General features: G+C 33.2%; 1 protein-coding gene across 1 annotated transcript in view; it reads right to left on the reverse strand.

The window, feature by feature from the left end:
* Nucleotides 1-20912, reverse strand: part of Lrp1b (LDL receptor related protein 1B) — a 1852169-nt gene that overhangs the window by 831543 nt on the left and 999714 nt on the right. The window contains 2 exon segments of the mRNA XM_047543195.1: nt 777-948; nt 4039-4261. Of these exon segments, the coding sequence (XP_047399151.1) occupies nt 777-948; nt 4039-4261 (395 nt within the window).

The raw sequence follows: 20912 nt of genomic DNA on the forward strand, positions 1-20912 counted from the left end.
AATACCTTCTGGCACACAGTAGATGATCCATGAGTAGTTAGGGTTACCAAATTCTAATAAGGTTACCCACAAAATTCAAAATTGCATTTGCCGTAAACGTATTTGTGACAACACACTGCCTCAATTGCATATATGTTAACATTTTGATAATTCTAGGTTAGTTTTCATTTGAAGCATAAGTATAAAAAAAAGGATGGAAATTTGGGGTGGCATTTTTTTAATGTTCTATTTTTCCCTATGTGACTCAGTCTAAGTTGGACTGCTGAAAAGTACAATTGACATGCCATAAAAGATAACTGGTTTGTGTTTTTAAGAAAAACTTAGGATCATTTCAACTTTAACATTAAAAAATATTTTTTAATGAACATGTGTTAAAGAACTACTGGAATGTGAAATCAGGAAAGCCAATGACTACAATGAACACTGGGCAAATGTTGCAAGGACGTCACCTGATTTATTTCCCCATAATACCAAAAAAAATGAAAAAGAAAGCATCTGCATGCCTCTACATACATCACAATTGAAAGCTCCTTCCTGAGTCTAAATCCAGTCATCATTTCAATTCTATGGTTGTAGAAGCGATTCACTAGAAACTGAACAATTTGTCATTTAGACTTGTGAAGGGAGCTCTATTCCATTTTATCAAACAGACACACACATTTCTGCTGTCAAACAGAGAATTTATGACCCACCACTTTAACACCACACAGGCACAAGGACTATGTCCCCATTCACCACCCCCATTATGAAGGTTATGAAGAAGTCTTGCAACTTACCTGTTGGTTGAGTTCTTTTTTGATAGATTCGGATTCCTCGAGCACTTTCTGTTTTAATAAATGAATGGATGTCGGTGCCATTAAATCTGTTTATCCTTAAGATGTTGAAGTTATCAGAATTGGTTGCATACAGATAGTCTTCAAATATGGTTATACCATAAATATGTCTGACCTATAAAGAGCGTGAAATATAACTATGATTTTTAATTATGCTGCTTTCAACTTGAAAGAAAATCTGATTGTGATTCATACTGTATAAAATGTCCATGGTATCAGATTCACATGAATGTTATCATTTGTTTTCTCTCTAAGAATTCAACATGTACTAATTTAATTTTTCCCGCTGGAGAAGAAAACATTATGTACAAGTAGATAAATTAATTTCACATATATAGGAGAAAACTTCATTCATGTATAATTAAGAAAACAGGTTTATTGTGACTTTTCAAAGGTCAGTGAGATCCAGATTTTCAAACCTTTTAATAAGTTTATGACACTTAGTATATCTATATCTATCTATATCTATTTTTTTTTCTATCTCTCTGTATATATACACATACAGAGAGGCATATATACAGAGAGAGAGAGACTCTCATGGGTCACTTGTTTATACAATCATGGATACCTATTTGCTGCAAAAATAGCTGTGCCTATAAAAGAACCAAGGAGAAAACAAATTTAAAGTTTTATTTGATAAGTTCAAAATTCTGGTTTTTTTTTACAAGTTATGTTTAGACTAATTTTTGCTCCAGCATGGAAAATAATATTCAGAAATCACATAGTTGCAATAATTATAAATAAAAACATCAACATTTTATTGAGAAATTGTGTTATTTCTAAAACCTATTTATAATGGCAAATTCACTGTTTGCTTTGAGAATAATGGTGTTTATTGCTACCCACACAAATAAATTAGTAGTATAACTCTTCTTTGGCAGAGGATTTGGAGAAGGCATGGATATCTTAAAATCATGGAAAATTTTCTGTGACGTAGAAAGAAGCAAGTGTGCACTTATTTTCTGATAGAAGGCACATGCTAGGCACATAGCCTACTAGTATTCTTATATCATACTTAATTTTAAACGGTTCTGGTCCAGTGCTTGATGGAGTTGTAAATTGATTTGGTGTAGAGATCTGTTGAGAAGTTTTTGTCACTATTTTTACACAAGGAAACTCTTTCTTAAATAGAAGCAGATGTGTAGTTAATAGCATGTGAGAAAGCACATGTGACTGTAAGAAAACTTAGGGGAAAACATTACAAAATTTTAAATCTTAATCAGGAAACCTTGCCAATTCTATAGTTTAAGTAGAAACATTTGATGTGTTACTTTCTTGCATATATGGCTCATTGTTTCTATTCCTGGTTTTTCATATGAGATGTGACTAAAGAAAGACTGACTTACATGTTGTTCTGGGATCATATTTTATATCTTCATGTTTACTTTAGAAACAAAATATAAGAATTAACATGAAGAATTATTCCATGTTAAAGTCAAATAATCCTTTTATAAGCATATTTTACTTCACAGTATGTGTGTGTATGTTTATGTGAAGGGAAATAAGTGTTTCTGTTCTTTTCTTTCTTTTCTTTTAAATGGGTATTTCTAATATCACTTTCCACATAGCTGATATTATATTCACAAAGTATATCTATGGCCTGATTTGACTTGGGTAATACTTTTTTATATAATAATTACAAGCCAGATGAACTTGTGGCTTTGTCATTAATCTCATGCGTGTTTAGCTCAAAGTATGGGACCATCATCCTAGGGGTCTGCTTGGGACATATTCACATTTAATCTCTGAAAAACTGATGACAATTTGTATCCTAGGTGGAGAGCATAGCTATTCAGGAGACCATTGGTCAGAGTAGAAAATATGTCCCCATATTAAAAACTAAACTTTACTCTGCACCTCTCCACTGCCTGGCCTTCCTTCAGAAAGGTTCTCCCATAAGTAGGCACATTGCTGTCCACTCTACTAAATACCCACTTAGAAGAGGGAGGAACATGGAATGGTAGATAAACCACTCGACCAATATATCACTCAAATACTTCACAAAATATATCCTTACTGGATTACTTAGTGGCAGAGTTAGCATATGTTTAGGGAACCAGAAAAACAGAGGCAATAGAAGTGGGAAAACAAGGATAATTAAAGACATCAAACATTAGAAAAAAAAAACAACAAAAAAAAAAACACTTTTTAAAGCAATCATGGGAAAGTCATTTGAATTACTTATTTTTCATTTATGTTTTAACTTCTTAATGGCAAATAAATTTTTTAAAAGGTCTGCCATAGTCATGTTCATAATAAGATTCTCTAAAGGACATAGTAAACATCACCCTCCAAAAAAATAATTCAAGCATTTTAAGATGGTTGAAGGTGAGAGAGAAATAACTGGGCTTCCTTTAACATTGGACAGTTTATTGTTTTTAACTACTCAGATTAATGCATTTTTTTATCTGTCAAGGAACCAAGGGATTCCATTTTAAAATCTGTTTAGAACATAAAGGGATGTTTAGCAATATAACTGTCTTGCATTGCAAAAGAAAATAATGGAATTCACAAGTTTCAGCTTCAAATTCTAAGAATCTCACATAAAATTGGTACAATCATCAAGACTCAACCAAATTTGAAAAAACGTTCCCTAGTAAATATGGCCTACTTCTACTTATAGATCTCTTCTGGTATTTACAGAGTGTTGTTTACAAAATCATAGAATTCAGCAAGAGAAAATAATATGTGTGCGAAAAATTTTGATCTCAGAAACCTTAACAGAATCCTTATTTTACCAAGTAGTTGAATGAGTCAGAAGGCAAAATTTAATCCAAACTATTAAAATAATAAGGGTATTTTGGTGAGCAGGCATTTGCTTTTGTTAAAATATCTCCAATGCCACGTAGTACAGATGATAGTTCAGTTCCTTAAACTACTTAAATTAGTTTTTAGTAAGTAGGTCATAACACCTGCCCTGTTCCTCTTCTTTCTTGCTAGTGCAGCAATTGTGTCTTTGTTGTTAGTTGCTTTTGTTTGTTTATAGTACAAAGGACAAGGAGTAAGTGGCAACTCCAATATCATGGAAATATCACATTAGCACTGTAAAAAAAATATTCTCCCATTCAGAAAAACACTACAATTTTGTCACCCAATATAGTTTGACTTCATAAGAAATTTTCAACTTTGGACACCAGGATTTTTCATAGTATCATGCCATTCATTTCATTACCTTACCTGCATTTTCTAAAAGAAGTGTACTTACTTGTTGCCCTTGGACGATGGTATGTCTATTTTTTCCTTGGTAGTCCACTACTCCCACATAGTCCATGTATAGATCTACCCAGTAAACCAATTTGTTGACTAGGTCTAGTGCCAGTGCAGCTGGCTGTTCTGTCTTTGAATCAATTATCCTTGTTCTGTTCATCCCATCCATGTCACATCGCTCCACTTTGGCGACATTCCCGTAGTCAGTAAAGAAAAGTTTTCTGTTGAAAGAAAAGTAAATGTTAAAGTGGAGGAGAGAAAAAGCATATTTGATGGAGCCATCTGTAAAAAACAGAACTTTTCTTTCTAATTTATTTCAGTGGTTACATCTGTTAGCTTCCCATAACCATTTCCATATAATATCACTCATAAACAGAGAAATCTGCTAATGAATATTGCAGGGCATAAGGGAGCAGGTTAACCAACAACTGTAAAATTTCCTCACAATGAATGACTGTGGTGGGTTTATTTTTGTATTAGGAGAAATGTTTCTTTAAGCCTCATAGAGCTGATGCACATCCACTACATTCGGTGTGAGCTTCAGAAGTGAGCCAAGTCACCAGGCCAGGGCACGTGAGCAATCAGGCTTTATCTTCAACCTGCTTTTCAAATTGCCTGGTAATGTTTGTCTCCTATAAAAGCTATTATGTGGAGCTCAATGATGCTATGCGTAGTGGAGAATAGCAAACCTGGAATGGAATTAAGCAGATGGAAAAGCAAATGTGCTGTTTGTAGCATTGGAAATTAAACATAAATATCACCCTCCCCCAAACCTACACTAAATTCTCTCAAATATTCCCAAATCACAAAAATCTCATAAAGGAAATGAAGGTCATTTCTCCTCGATTTCTCGTGATATATTTTGAAGAAAATGCTGAAAAAGAAATGCTGACCTCTGGGATAATAATTCTTCCATGCAGCACTAACAGTTTCTGTCAAAGGTTGAAATGTACCCCCAATACTTCAGGGTCTAATATTTGATTAGTATTCACTATGTTTAGTAAACACAAATCAATTTCAATTAACCTGACAATATTTAACAAGGTTACCACTCATGAGACTAAATTACATTTGTAAATCGAAGACCATCTTGCTTTGACTTAAATACAATCTCAAGAATAATCCAATTAATAATGACTGAGCAGTAGTAAGATTACCTAATGTACAGAATATTAGATGTTACAAATTTAAGAATTAGTTTTTTGTTACTTTACTCAACATTCTTGCACTATCTAACAGTATGGGTTATCTTTCAAGCTAAAACTCAGGTTTTACACTTTAATTTTGATTTAGCTCTTTCTGTTTTGGGAGATTTTGACTAATTTTCAAACATTAATGCATACTGCTGTGTGATACTGCAGGCCAGACTTCATTATAAGTACGCATTTCCCCAAATGTTCTTTTTTGTTGTTGTTGTTGGGGGGTACTGGGGATTGAACTCAGGGTCACTGAACCTGAGCCACATCCCCAACTGACCCACATCCCCAGCCCTATTTTATATTTTATTTAGAGACAGGGTCTCATTGAGTTGCTTAGCACCTTGCTTTTGCTGAGGCTATCTTTGAACTTTTGATTCTCCTGCCTTTGCCTCCCAAGCTGCTGAGATTATATGTGTGTGCCATTGATCCCGGCCCAAATGTTCTTGAGAGATAAATTTATTACAATAGATTCAACATGATTTTTCAAGTGACAGTTCTTTCAGGCGAAGAGCTTTCTATTATGGTGAAGAGTAAATAAAAAGAAAGATGATACGTGGTTAATTGTCAAAGTAGAAGTTTAAGACTGCTTAGTGTTGTCTCTGACTCTGTGTCTGCCTATCTTTCTCTCTCTCTCTCTACATCTCCACTTTCTTTAACTGTAAAGCAATCTGTTCATACCTATGTCCAGGTTTCTGTAAGGAGTACCTCTCTCATAAGCTAGAATAGTGCCCACTATTCCTGCTAAATGAAGCTCACTTCCTCGCCCCAGACCACAATGCCTCCCTTTCTATATTTCTCTTTTCTTGTCAGTTCATTTCACAAAGAAGAGAAGCTGGTGTGTATATAGTTTGATGGGCACAGAAACAAAAGGCTCTGGCACACTATGGATTGTGTGATATATAGAAATTATGTATAGATGGTAATGCGTGGCAGGCAACGGCAACTGTCTATGTGGTGTTTAAGAGGAAAAATGAATCTGGAGATAAAGACTTTTTTTGAAGTCATTCTGAGATGACTTTATTGGATATGATCCCAAAAGAAACAAAGAGAAGAGTGCCAAGACAAGAAACCTGGAGGCCTGCTATTAGAGAAATAGGATGAAAGGAGATCAGAGGTTAAAGGAGATCAGAGGTTAGAGAAAACAGACTTTCATAAAGGCCCAAAAGAGAAAAATTTTAGGATGAAGGATTAAATCCCTGGCTAGGTCAATCATTTCACAAAGTAAAAAGGAACATTTGTTAAGGAGATATCACTGAATTTAATATTTATTCAAGAACTAGTAACTTTTAGTACTTTTGTTTAAGAAATATAGTTATCCAAGGAAAGTGAACTAGTTGATGATGAACAATAAATTCTTCTTCCTACAAAATTTTCAATCATCTTTCAGGAGTGATGTAGTTGATTCTCATATGTGTTCTAGGTCATAATAAAATAAGTTTTGTTTTTAGTAACTCTGGGTAAGTTTTAGGCAAGTATGAGAAAAGTAGATGTGTATACAATTGACCAAATTTTACCATTTTAGTGCTACCATAAAATCAGAACAAAATAAAACAGGACTCTGAATATGTGAGATGGCACTGAGCTAAAAAAAAAAAAAAAAAATGAATAATTTCTATTTTACTCCCAATCCACAAGAGAATATCAGAGACCTGAGAATCCAATGTTGCTAATTATACTAAACCAAACCTCCATGGACTTCAGAATCCAGACTATGATGCGCTCTGTACACTTTTAAATGAACTGCACGAAATGGAAGAGTTCTCAAGGATAATAGCATCACGACCTTAAACTTACCACAAGAAACTACAGAATTATAGACATATCATGTACATATTTGTTTGTTTTCATTTGTGTTTAATCTTATTTAAAATTTCCTGTAACAGAGAAAAGCTGCATTCCTAAGACCTTTTTAAGAAGTGTTACTGTATTATAACTGGCAAATAAAAGAGAAGGTGGAATGTTATGAATTGAAAAATGATTCCTTTCTTACCTGTAAAATACTTGTCCAAATCCTAGAAAAACCAAATAGTGTTTCATTAACCTGGTTATACTATTGATTACATATTTTCCTGTAGCACAGAAGTAGATTTATCTCTGATAAAGAAAGATTGTACACTTGATCTTAGTCAAATGACTGAAAAGCAAATGTAGCAGATTATTTTTATTTTTCAGATGAAACAGATTCAAAATCCATATGATTAGTCATTGGCAGAGCCATAACATGAATGTCAGATCATTTTTTGTCTCATTATTTTGTAAGAATTTCAAACTTTCAGAAAAGTTGTAAGAATAGTGAATGTCTATAGTTTTCATTTGTGTTCACCAGTTATATTTTGTCCAACCACCTATTCTATGTACTCTCTAAACCACCTAAGAGTAAACTGCAAACATCATGACACTTTATAGCTAAATATTTCAGCATATCTCTCCTAAGGACAAGGGCATTCTCTTGGATAACTATAGTACATCTATCATAATTAACCTTTCTAACAATATGAATATATATAATGTATGCACATATACATGTGCACGTATAATATAGTCCTCATTTACATTTTGCCTCTTGATCAATAATGTCTTTATAGTAATTTGTTGTTCACAATGGAACCTAGCATCATATATTGCATTTAATAGTCTTTCTCTCTAGACTCCTTTAATCTGGAGCATTGTATCAGAATTTCTTTGTTGCACATGATGTTAACATTTCTAAAGGGTAGACATGAATTATTTTGAAGAACATCTCAATTTGGTATTTGCAAGATTTTCCTCATAATTAGATTGATCATGTTATGGTTTTTGAGTTGAAATGCAATCATTTTTACCTGTACGCTTACTACCACTAGGAATCCCATGATCCAATTGAAAAGTTGTATAAAAAGAGAAAATAGATGGTTGTTTAGGAACCCACTTATTCCATCTTGTTCAGTATTTCCTGAATGCTCAACTCTCTCATCTTCCAGGGCCCTCAGTCTTATTTACAGAATATCCTCCCATAGGAACCAAGTGTGCTGTGCAGTCTGTGGTTAAAACAGAGCCCCTGGTGTACTACTCTCCCTGAAAACTTCATGGTGGTTGGTGGAAACCATTCCCAGTTCAGCCCTATGTATCATTCCCACAGAACTGGAATTATACATTTCTTCTCCAACTCTTCTTACCTGTGGTATCACTTATTTTTCATTTGTAGCAAAAAGGTAAATTGTGATTGCTCTTCTAGTTTTCTACATTTATTTTTGACAATTCTATTCTTTTCTCATAACAAAAATTAAAATAAAACAACATTCTAACTACTGTCTCTATTTCTAAGATGTCTAATTATTAACTCATAGGATAGGAACACTTCTTTTCAAAATCTCAGTTACCTTCTGAAATAAATTAAAATTTATCATTTTGAATTAATTACCTCATCACAAATGGGAAACTGATTTTAATATGACATCTTCATTGATTGTATAAGCACAAATATCATACATTTTATATAGTAGAGGACAGCAGGAAACTTTTAGTATTATTGGCAAACTTGCCTGATATAAATCAAAAGTCACAAAGGGAATACTCATAGACAGTGATAGAGCACTGTGTGTACAGAGTTATGTTTCCAATCATCCTTGTACTGTAAACCAAGCAATTGTTACACATATTGACATCTTATAGCACACAGTTTTTAGCTCATGAAAATAAGAATTATTTTTCCAATGATATTAGTTTTAAATGACACTTCTAGATTCTAATGAAAAGGACACAGGGAATTTAAATACATCAGAGTTGTGTGCATGTCTTTAAACTCTCAGCACAGTTAGCTCTGGTTTTGTGTCACCATCTTACCTCTTATAATTTATTAGAGGAATATGGAAAATTTCAAAACTAGTTCCAAACTGATATAATCTATAGTTAATTTTAACTTTTTAAAATGAGAAAATATAAAAAAAATTCAAATGAGGTTACAATTTAAGATATTTTAAATATATTGTAAATAGCAAGATATGAAATGGAGACTAGCTGAGAAGGAAGTGAGGCAAGAAAACGAAGGTCACCTATTGCCAGTTATTTATATATATACATATTCATACACATATATATAAATTCTTACTGAGGCTGAGCAAACCATCCATATTTATTACTCATATATTAATGTTGATAATTACATTTCTTTCCATCCCAAGGAAATGATACATAATTTCCATAGAAAACTTCATTTTTTATTCCTAGTTCTACAATAATTTAGTGTTATCCAAATAGCATCAATAGTAATATAACTTTATATCTGTCTTCCATTATACATACAAATTTGAACAAGAAAGACCTTTTCCACATTATATAGTGTAATTAAAGTATATTCAGAGTTAAAGTTAAAATATTAATATTTAGCATTGCAATTCTAAAATGCAATTGCAAATCTGAAAGGGTAATGAATCATTCACATAGAAGTTTAAATTCAAATTCTATTAGCTCCTGCTACTTAAGGCATGTGAATGATAAACAATTAAACTTTTTTCTCTGTGTAGTCAAGACTGTTCAAGATAGTTATTTATTGATTCTTACTTCTTTGAGGTTTTTGTTTTTGTTGTTTGAAAAAAATCTCTCTTGTGCTTGGTTTTTAGTTTATATATTAAACACAGAAATTGAACTTGACATGTAGATGCCCACTCCCAGCTGGCTACTTTATATTCTGAAAACATTCCTAGTAATGATTTCTCCAAAAGTTTTTGTGTATTAGATATGTAAAGCAAATGGCAGACCCATCAACATTCTCGTTTATCTAAATTTTATTTATGCCATTAAGTTAGTACTCCTAAAAATGGCAGCCCTAAAGGCAATAATATTATATCATTCCTCTCCTCATTCAAAGGTAATTAAGCCAAGTGAATTAAAATCTAGGTTTTGCTGAGTCATTAGGAACTTTTCTCTTAATAATTTAGACCTAAAGGTGTGGAGCAAAAGGTGTGGCACTTACCTGGTAGGCAAGTGTGCTCAAATAAGTAAGGTGTCTGCAGAGAGAGGGTGAGGGGAGGAATATTGGAGCCTGTGTGCACAATAGGGGAGCCATGAGACAAACAGGAAGAAGCCACCATGTCATCCATGAACAGGGGTTTCTTCAGGCACAGGAATTTCATTTTTACTTTCTCTGCTTGGGTCTGGGAACTCAGGAGATTATCCATATCCTTTTGAGAAATCACTAGTCATGTAAGCTACTTTCAACAGATTTCTGTACTTGGAAGCCAAAAAGGATGATCAAACTACTACTTTATTTAATTGTTGTATTTTAAAATTCAGGAGAATCTTATAAAGATATTGACCAATGAATCACAATACTACTTTAGGAAATAGTTTATACTGAAATGTTAACTCTAAATAATGCTATCATAAATTTTACATGTAATTTTCATTTAACTCCAGTTTGGCATAAGGTCACTTACAAAGAAGTATCATTTAACTTGAACTGAAAACATCTGAAATTGTTTCCTCAGTCTGCCATAATAAAACAAGAGAGAAGGATATTAATAATGAGCATGGTTTGTTAAAAAATCACCTTTCTTCTTCCCCTTTAATATATTACTCAAACTTCCGATTTCCCTGAACCCTTTTGGAGAAATCATTAGTAGGGATTTTTCCCCTCCCCTCTTGTTAATAATAAGGAAGCACCTTATCTTGTTTACTTCACAATAAAGCAAAAATATACAGTTGTCCCATCTCCTTCTGAAAGACCTGACTTCAAAAATTACCCCTTTTTCCACATCTTCAACTTCTCATTTTAAGTCTCACATTCAATATATGAATTCTCTTTACTATTTATCATCCTAAAACAACAAACAAACAAAAATCTTTCCTCTCAACCTCAAAGTACCCTCCATTCACAGCCCTTTCTTTCCATGCTCTGTGTACACCTAAACTTTATAGTTCATACACACTGACTTCACTTGTTTGCTTTATCACTATTCATGCTGCATTGGTATTTCCCCAACCCTGCCATTCCAATTTTATTTCTTACAGAAGTTATCAATTATTTTCATGTGTCTAAAACAATGGGTTTTTCAGAGCCTCGTGTTATTGACCTCGCTGTATCATCTGACCTGGATAAACCCTTCTATCATTTTAGATTTTCCTTCTCTTAGCATACTTTGTTTTCCTCCGTCTCTTTTTTGCTTTTAATTGGAAACTATTCTTTCTATATCTGACCCATGATTCTAATATGGGATTTCCCAAGTTCTGTCTTGGAACCTCTGAATTCTTACACACACACACTCTTGAAAGTTTCTGTGACTTTCATTAATAGTACAATTCCAGTCTGTCTTCTGAACTTCTAACTTATAAATTAAGTTATTGATATCTTATGTTTTGATTTGTTTAGGTATCTCATATTTTACAAATCTAGTATTAACTTCTTGCTCTTTATCTTCAAATTTCTTCTTTTATTTTTCCTTCTTTGGGCAATTATTACCTCCTTCTATACGATGACTCACTGCAGAAATTAGGCATTGATCCTTCATGCATTCTGCTTTATCTTCTGTGTCCAATTCACCTCTATTTCCTGTCATTTCAATCTTCAAAGTATATCTCAAATCCATATATTTATCTCCATCTCTACTTCTTTCCTAAGCCAAGTCCCCATTATCTATTGCATGGACACTTATATCACACTATGTTTTGGATATGGCTCATGTATTAAAAGCTTGGTCCCTGGTACATGGTATTTGGAGTTATAGAGTCAAAATAAACCTTTCTTCATTATGATTACTTGAGATAATTTGCTATGGTAACAGAAAACTGACTAACACATACTTCACTTATGTATCTTACATCATTCTTCTCAAAGAAGACAGACTTATTCTTCAAATAAAAAGTGGATTATGTACTATAAAAACTTTCTATAGCTGCTGAAGGCAATCAGAATTAGATTTCATATACTTAACCTTACCAACCATGGTGAGAGTGATTTGATCTCTATCTCACCATCTAATGACATCTGTTCCCATTTCTGAAAGTTTGGCTATCTAATGATTTCCTTCTATATTTCTAATGCCTTAGTCATTTTTCAGTTCCTTAAACAATCGGAGCAGTTTCTTCCTTTGTGTACTTCATAGATCCTGTCCCACAGCTTGAAAAGAATTTTAATATACTATTTCAAATTGGTTTTAATTTTTAATTTAAACATCAATTCCTGTGAAAAACCTTTCCTATTTTTCAAATATTAATTAGGTTTAGCTTATATAATCTCATGGTATTCTAATTTTTAATAGAACCACTCTATTTTTTTTGTAAAAATATACAGACATCTGCAAACAATAATATATTTAAAAGTTGTCTATTAGACTATAACCTCCAAAAGAACAGAGGCTACATCTCTCTCTCTCTCTCTCTCTCTCTCTCTCTCTATATATATATATATATATATATATATATATATATACCTACACTCACAGATACAGATAGTTATTCACATATTCATCAGGTTTTGGGTGAGCTCTGGACCGATTTCTTCATATTGGAATAATAAGATCTAACGCTGAGATTGAAATTAGATTAAAGGGAAAAGTGGATGAGGCCATTCTAACACAAAAATAAGTTTTCCACATTAACAAGCATAGCTCACTGGAATTCTACTGCAGAACAAAGTCATGAGTTAATAATAAATTATTGGTTTGCTTATTTTGTTAGCATTATCATTTTTGCATATATACTTCCCTCTAAAGACTTTGCAGGAAGCAATTAGGTCATAATTAGAGTTTGGTATTTTTATGTCAGGTAAATTTTCACTTTTAATGACATTTCCTCAATATTTACTTCAAATTACCTACAGATCTCAGTTTATAAAATGCACTTGGATGTATTACTAAGATTCTTAGACTATCTAATTCTGGAATCTAGCAAAAACTCTGCTTCTTTGTTTATTTCACAATAGGATATTTATATAATTGACCTGAATTTTAAACTATCATACTGTCCCCTGTGTGGTGGATTGACTGGAAATGTTGAGCAATTAGGCAGATTTCAATTTGTTATATATAGAAAGGAGAAAAGGAAACAAATGAGATATTTAAGAAATAGCCTCAGTTAACAGGATTGGATAATTACTTGAATGTTGACAAGAATGAATAGAAAGCAGCATTTCAATATAATATTAATTTTCATTAATTAAATTTATTTTGTCTTATTTTGTATTGCTGAGGATGAAACCTAGAGTCTCCCACAAGCAAGGTCAGTGCTCTACCACTGAAATGCACACCTTGCCCCTAAAATATATTTCTTTAATTTATTGTGCCTTCAGGTTTTCCTTTTAAAAAACCTTCCTATCTTACATGATCTCAGGGTGTCATTCCATTTCCTACAAAGAATGAAGTATAGAGTTTGGGCATATTACTTTCCATGACCAAAGGCAGTGCTATCTTAGGACTTCTTCAGAGGTCAGTCTGCAGGATGCCAGTACTCAAAAATTCATGCTAAATATACTTGAATAATGTGGAACAGTAAAATATTTGATGTAATATATTAGAAGTCAGAAGCTGTTCTTTGAGATATGCAGAGATGAATAACCTCATTTCTACACCTAAGGGAATAGTGTTTATAAAGATAGATAGATGATAGATAGAAAGATAGATAGATAGATAGATAGACAGCAGTGTTTCTGAATTCAAATAATACAGATGTCTGTCTCAGAAGCAATTGAGGTAAGTATCCATGAAGTTGTGGACTGCCTAACAAATCTGGCTCACTGCTATGATAATTACCAGTTAGCCAAACTGTCAATGTCTGTTTTAAATTCTTTCTAAATGGAAGAAAACAGTGTGAGGAAAAGATGAAACTTTACAGCACAGCTGACTTTCATAATATTTATTGTTTATACTTGTAAGTACATCTTATTTTGCTGTTGGAATACAATGTGCAATAATATTTCAGTGAGAATAAAATGATGTGATTGCATAGATAAAATCACATAGTAAAGACACCGGGATTTGTTGTTGTTGTTGTTGTTGTTCAGTGTTCACTGTCCCAGCTGTGAAGTGCAGATATATTTCAAAAACATATAAAGGCAAATGTTCTATAAAGCAACAATTTTTTCATAATGGTTTTGTCTTATTTTCTTGATTTAGTTATGAGCATGAAGGCAGTGTCAAGCTCAAGTTAAATGTAGATCAGACTAAAATGGCCAAATGAAGGCTGTGAAGGGGGAAAAAAAAAAAAAACCTCATTTAGTTGGCAAAACATGAATTCTGATAACTGTCAGATACTTCCAGGCTAGGGTTTCTTGACCAGGATGAGCTTCAGAGATTCCATCAACAATCAATTTTGTAGGGCTATTTTGACAGGTATGCCAGCAAAAATGTACTTCTACAGGTGTATTTTTCTTTCAAGGGGATTAATACTCAAAAAGGTAGATATCCATGCTCTAAAATAGTGATTCTTAAATCTTACTGTGAAAAATGGTCACCTGGGGAGCTTGCCAAAATCTTTAAGTCCTATAATCAATATCACGGAAATTTCGAGAGTATCTAACAAGACTGAATATTCATTTGCCCTCGGAACCAGTAATCCTTGTTTCAGAAATTTATCTTGATGCATCCTTACAAAGAAGAAATAACACATGCACTAAATTATTCATTGTGACATTATCAATAATGGCAAACTATTGAAAACCAGCTTTTCTCTCCCGCCATATTTATCAATTTCTTCCCAGAAAACTGGGCTCTAATTTCTGGGAATACAACAGGAAATTATAAAGCGTCTGACCTACATCCCTAGAAAGAACAGAAAGTAAGACCATTGAAAAGAAATGAAATTTAGAATTTATGAATACTCAGAGGTAGCTGGGAAGGATATCTCTACAGATTGTTAATTGATGGTTCCCCTCTCTTCCAACAAGCTTTATTAGTATCATAGAGAATTGAAAACAATATTCTGCTGAATAAGGATAACATTGGCCCAATTTTTGTAATTCATAACATGTAGGTCGATTAGACTTTCATTATAGGAAAACAGATTGAATCATATTTGTATTAGAATCCTTCCTAGAGAGTCTCAGGTTATTGTTTGCTGTTCAGTCTTCATGACTCCTCTCCCCACAAATGTTAGAGCCTAAGACATTCAACTTTACGTGTAAATTTAGCAAGATGGAGCCTCCAGTTATTCAAAACTAATCTAGATATTACTGTGAAAATATTTTATATAAGAAATTAACACCTATAGTAAGCAATTTTTAGGGACAGAATATTTTTGATACCTGTGTGAGCCTAATCTAATCAGTTGAAAGAATTTAAGAACTGAATTGTGGTTTCCCTGAGGTGAGATACATTCATTTTGTGGACTAAAGCGTCAACATCTGCTCCAGAGTTCCAACCTGTGCTTCCTGACTGCCTGCAATACAGAATTGAATGTAAGTAGCCAGACCCTACCACTGCATACATATACTTCTGAGAACTGAATACACATCTTCCTATGCTACTAGCTATTTCTGTGGTGGAACTCTGACTGATACAGAGCCCTAAAACCTGTTTAGGTGAACACTCTCCTCCCAGTCAGTCCACTTCATTTGGTTATACTCTAATCTGAATGAGTTTTTAGACTTGAGTGAAAACTTAAAGTAGGAAATTTTTTAAAACCATTGGATCTGAATTGGAATGATTTGTGGCTGAAACTTCTGAAGCTTTCATTAGTTATTACCTAGAAAAGCACAAATCAAATGAGAAAGACAGAGCTGGGCCTATTTAGAATCACTGAATCGAGTCAAGCCAAAGTCAGCACTTCTTGGTTTTGTTTTATTTTGTTTAGTAATTTGTGCCAATCATTCCCATTTTGCTTAAGCTTATTAGATTGGAGTTTTATAACATTTGCAAAAATGTAATGGCATAAACGTGCAAGTTTAAAGCAAATGGTAACTATCACTACAAGAAAAACAGAAGTCAAATGTTCTACTGACAAGTGTATTAAATAATTGTTGCCTATAAAATTAATTTAAAAGACAAGACTGAACTACTATAAGATAACTTTAAGTAAAGTTATTTGGATAGTTGATGATTTTGATCAATACACGAAAAAAATTCAGCAGTCTAATACTATATCATTTGTAATTTTCCAAATATTTTCAATTTATACTTTTCTCCACAATCAATACATCACTGGTAAAAGAACAAAGTCTATATTTCATTATGAATAAATGCAAAGACACCATTAGAAGAATATGCAATTTCCATTTTCCAGTGAACCTGTTCTAAAAAGGACAAAAGAAAAATTCTGTAAGGTAAATTATGAAAATCACAATTTCTTGATAGTGTACATAACAAGATTCAATCACTTTTTCAAGTTAAATTTTGTGGTTAAATGTATTTCTAAATATTTATTAAACAAAGATGAAAATTGTACAATCAAATGAGTATCAGCTAATGATCTAGTGGGCTATGTTAAAACGTCATGGCCTAAAGTCCAATTGGCTGGTGACCAGGATATTCTAACTAAAGTGTATTATCCATCCTGAACCTAGTAAGCAGTCTCCAACACTGGCATTCATTGTGCAATATACAATGCTGTGATTAGAAAATTCAGTCTGGAATATCTGCCTGGTTCATCCTTGTTTTCTTCTCAAGGCAAAGGAAAAGGGCCTTCCTTCCAGCCAGGACTTAGCCCTTACAGCCCAGTTTCCATTCTATTCCAGTCCCTCCCACCCCTGCTTCCTTTCCCTTGCTTACTAGAACAATAGTTGACACTAGTTGACACCTAGCCTGTAACATCTAATCTGTTGGATGGATTGACTTATTCAGAGTCAGGTTTTTAAAACTGTGATGCAGAAAGCCAATAGTGGCTATTAAAGTTAATGAATTTATGTAGACAGAGTATGGGTTAGAAATGCTCTTTTGGGGGCGTTGTACTGGGATTGAACCCAGGGGTACTTAACCACTAAGCCGCATCTCCAGCCCTTTTAAGTATTTTATTTAGAGACAGGATCTTGCTGAGTTGCTTAGGGCCTTGCTAAAATGCTGAAGCTGGCTTTGAACCCCTGATCCTCCTGCATCAGCCTCTGAAGCTGCTGGAATTTCAGGCATGTGCCACTGTGTCTGGGTTACCTATGCTTTCCATTGTTTGTGTAAGCTTAACAGAAAAGGCCTGTGAGGAGGAAGAGAGTTAGGGTGGGATGGGAAGAGTGCAGCTAAAATAGATCCCACCCCCTGCTAATTAAGAACAGCTTTTTCATGCTTAGAATGGAAGTTGAAGGGCTGCAACCTATTTTCCTATTAACTTGACACTAAATATTTCTGCAGTATTGAGCCAGAATTTAGGAGTGATTAAAATTTTTTTTTTATTTCAAGTGATAATATCACTTGAGAAAAATCCAATTCAAACTGTAATGCTCAATTGTACCAAATGGAAATAAACTGGGCTAATGTTGACCTATATACTACCATGATGAACTCCTTCTTTTCTCCTCCATAGATAGTAAAATTATTAAATTATAATAGAAACCTCAAGAGATAAAATGCTGTCCCAGGATCATACAGGTAAGTAATTACAGGATTTGATTTAAAACTATAGGTCTCTTAATTTATGAAAATGTGCTGTGTTCCATTTCCTTATACTATTTCCCTGTTCTCCTATATAGTGTTATGGACTTAAAAAGCCACACATTCTCATAGTTCTAATTATACTGAATTTAACTATCACTTATACGTATCAAGAATCATATTTAGGCTTCCTGCCTTTCTTTTCCAATTAGAGAATAAGAGCTCTGGGAGAATGAGTCAGTTGTCACTACAGTATATAGAACATTTTTTGTGTCTGATAAACAACAGTGCACTCTTGAGTTTCCACTAGAGTATTTGGACCACTGAAATCACTATAGGAACTCTAATGTGCTAAGTGACTGTGAAAGGTTAATTGATGCATTTGCATTATTCATCATTTTTCCTACATATGTAAATAGAGATGATAGCACTTACATGTAAAGAGCTTGGAGATTGCTAACTGAAAATGAGCATAACTCACTCCTAGGCTTTTTCATATTTGAACACACTATGGGAACCCTGCAAAAAAGATGCTCTAAAATTCCTTAACTTTGGTTTCCTTTTTCCTGCCTTCCCTCCATTTCTTTCTTCCTTCTTTACTCTTGCTTTCTGTTTCTCTCATTTCGTCAATAGGTATGAACAATTTTTCAAAGACAGTTCTATTCAGTTATAATTTGTGTGTGTGTGTGTGTGTGTCTCTGTGTGTGTGTGCTCATTTGATCAGTAATAAATATTGGTTAGGGTATTGGATTCAGATAAATTAATTTATGAAGACTAAGTAAAACTAGTCTTATGTGAAAGATGATTTGTTTATCATGAGGTATACTACTTAAATTGTTTTAAATCCAACATTAAATTAGAAGCAATTTGGGAGTAGAGACAAAAAATTTTAATGGAAGTCTGTTAAATATGATTCACTTATTTTTTAAAAACCTGCCCCATATCACTATGTCTGAATTTTCACCCCAATAATGTCAACCAATATTTACATAGTATTAAATAGGCAAATAGCTTGACCAAAATAACTTACTTCGATATAACCTATATGCTAAACAGAGATCAACCTTTCAGATTCAATATCTGTTCACATTCAGAATGTAAAACTTTATTGGAAAGCAACAGATGGGTATACTGAAATGGAGCAATGAGTGGGAGAGGCACATAAAACCTGGAATTTGGTGATTTCAGGCATATTGTTCCCTGACAGTAATTTGCCACATAAGTGGGAAGATTGACTGTTGGGTTGAACCTTTGGGTTTTCTCTGAAATTCCAAATTCTACTTTCTGGTATTCCTGACTGTTCCTGATTTTGTTTCTTAGTAGTTGCTTCTTTTCTCTCTGGATTCTTAATTGCATAATTTTGATTCCAGTCTTGTTACCTAATGTTATTGTTTTTATAATTTGATTTTTCCTGTCTTAAAACAACCTGGTATGCTGATTCTGATTAGCTTTGATGTTGCAATTTAGAACAACTCTTTGAACAAAGGTGGTAGCATATATATCAGTAGTACAAACTTTAAAGAGAGATATTTATTTATTATTTTGTTCAATACATATTTATTGAACATCCAATTTGTCAGACACTGTGTATTTCGGGCTTGCATTATTTTAAGACTTGGCATAAGATGACACATATAAAAGACATACCTGGCCTGGGTTTAAATTTTAAGTCTGTCTTTAATGAACAAATTTATTCTGAAAAAAATTTCTTAATTTCAAAGTCCAAGCTTCTTCATCAACAAAATTAGAAAACTAATACCCAGAAATAATATGTTCAGCTAAATTAAATGAAATATAGTGTTCAGCAAGCAGAAGGCACCTGACATGAATGTATAGCCTTCCTTTCTCTATTCCATAATTCTTATTTCATATGATGTTACTTTTTCTGATACTTTTTAGTTGAAATTTGGGGAAAATGATAGGAAATAGAAAAAAATTATATTCATGCATATCAGGTTATAAATGTCAGTTCGCTGGAAAAAGTAAGAGCTTGCCAAAAGGACTCTGATTTCTGTAATTGGTGAGCCTCATTTCCACACTAAGTAAGCAAATAAAATTCATGTCAATAGAAAATTAACACTAAAATTATAAGCCATGGAAGAAAAAGTGATATGCTGCTAAGAGGAACAATGCTATTTGAATGGAATTGAGCTCCAATAACATTCAAGCACAGTGCTGAGTGCTGCTAAGTTGAAGAAGTTCTCTCCCATGCCATCTTCTCATAAGCTCTCACGACTTTCATAAACACTTAACTATAAATTAGACCTTTTGAGAGCTATTGGCAAATGTATTTTTCAAACAATGGAGTGCCAATAGATAAAATATAAAGATTTTCATAAAGACTTTTATGTAATTCCACATTAAAACAACTTATTTTGCTATCTGAATGAAAAATGTGAGCTAGTAATGGCAATGGGAAAAAGAAAAATGAACACTTCTCTATGTGAAATGAAAAAGAAGATCTTTACAACTCCATTCCAGGACAAGTCTTATTTTAGATTTGTACATATCATTGGAGAGAAAGAGCACATTGAAAATGTCCAAGTTAGCAAATCATACTAAGCTTTTACTAAAAGAGTGGAGAAATGCCAAGTCAATGTGTGTAGACTGGAGAAAAATCTCAAGAGGCTGTAAGTTGGCAGAAAAATGACATATGAGTTTCAAATGAACAACTCTAAAGTAATGCATTTAGGGATAAAGAATTAAAATTATTTGGATAGAAAACTGGGCTCTACTCTTATTGCTTACTCAATTGGTTCACACAGGTGATCTCATCTTAATATTTTAATATGGTTTGTTGGAACTATAATCAAAATAAAGGATTCTCTCAGGACATCAACCTAATGTGTGGCAGTGACCAAAATAGTATATAATCAGAGATGTATTAGAAACAAAATGGAAAACATTATCTTCTCCATAGAAATCCTATCAAAGAGAAATTTAAGGGGTATGCCAGGTTTAGTTCTACTTTCAGATCTTCTGGAAAGTAAAGTATTGAACATAACCCATGAATGGGTGGTAGAGTAAGGATATTGTTGGGGTTGGCAGGTGAACTTTCCTTAAATAGAATATAAACGGATGGTTTTTTGAATATGCAATGAAAAGGTTTGACAATGAATCTGAGGAAATCTAATTTTTATGGACTCTCTCAGGCACAGTTCATTGTGACCATCTTCCCATAAGCCTTG

Source organism: Sciurus carolinensis, chromosome 3, assembly GCF_902686445.1.
Source record: "Sciurus carolinensis chromosome 3, mSciCar1.2, whole genome shotgun sequence".
Classification (NCBI taxonomy): domain Eukaryota; kingdom Metazoa; phylum Chordata; class Mammalia; order Rodentia; family Sciuridae; genus Sciurus; species Sciurus carolinensis.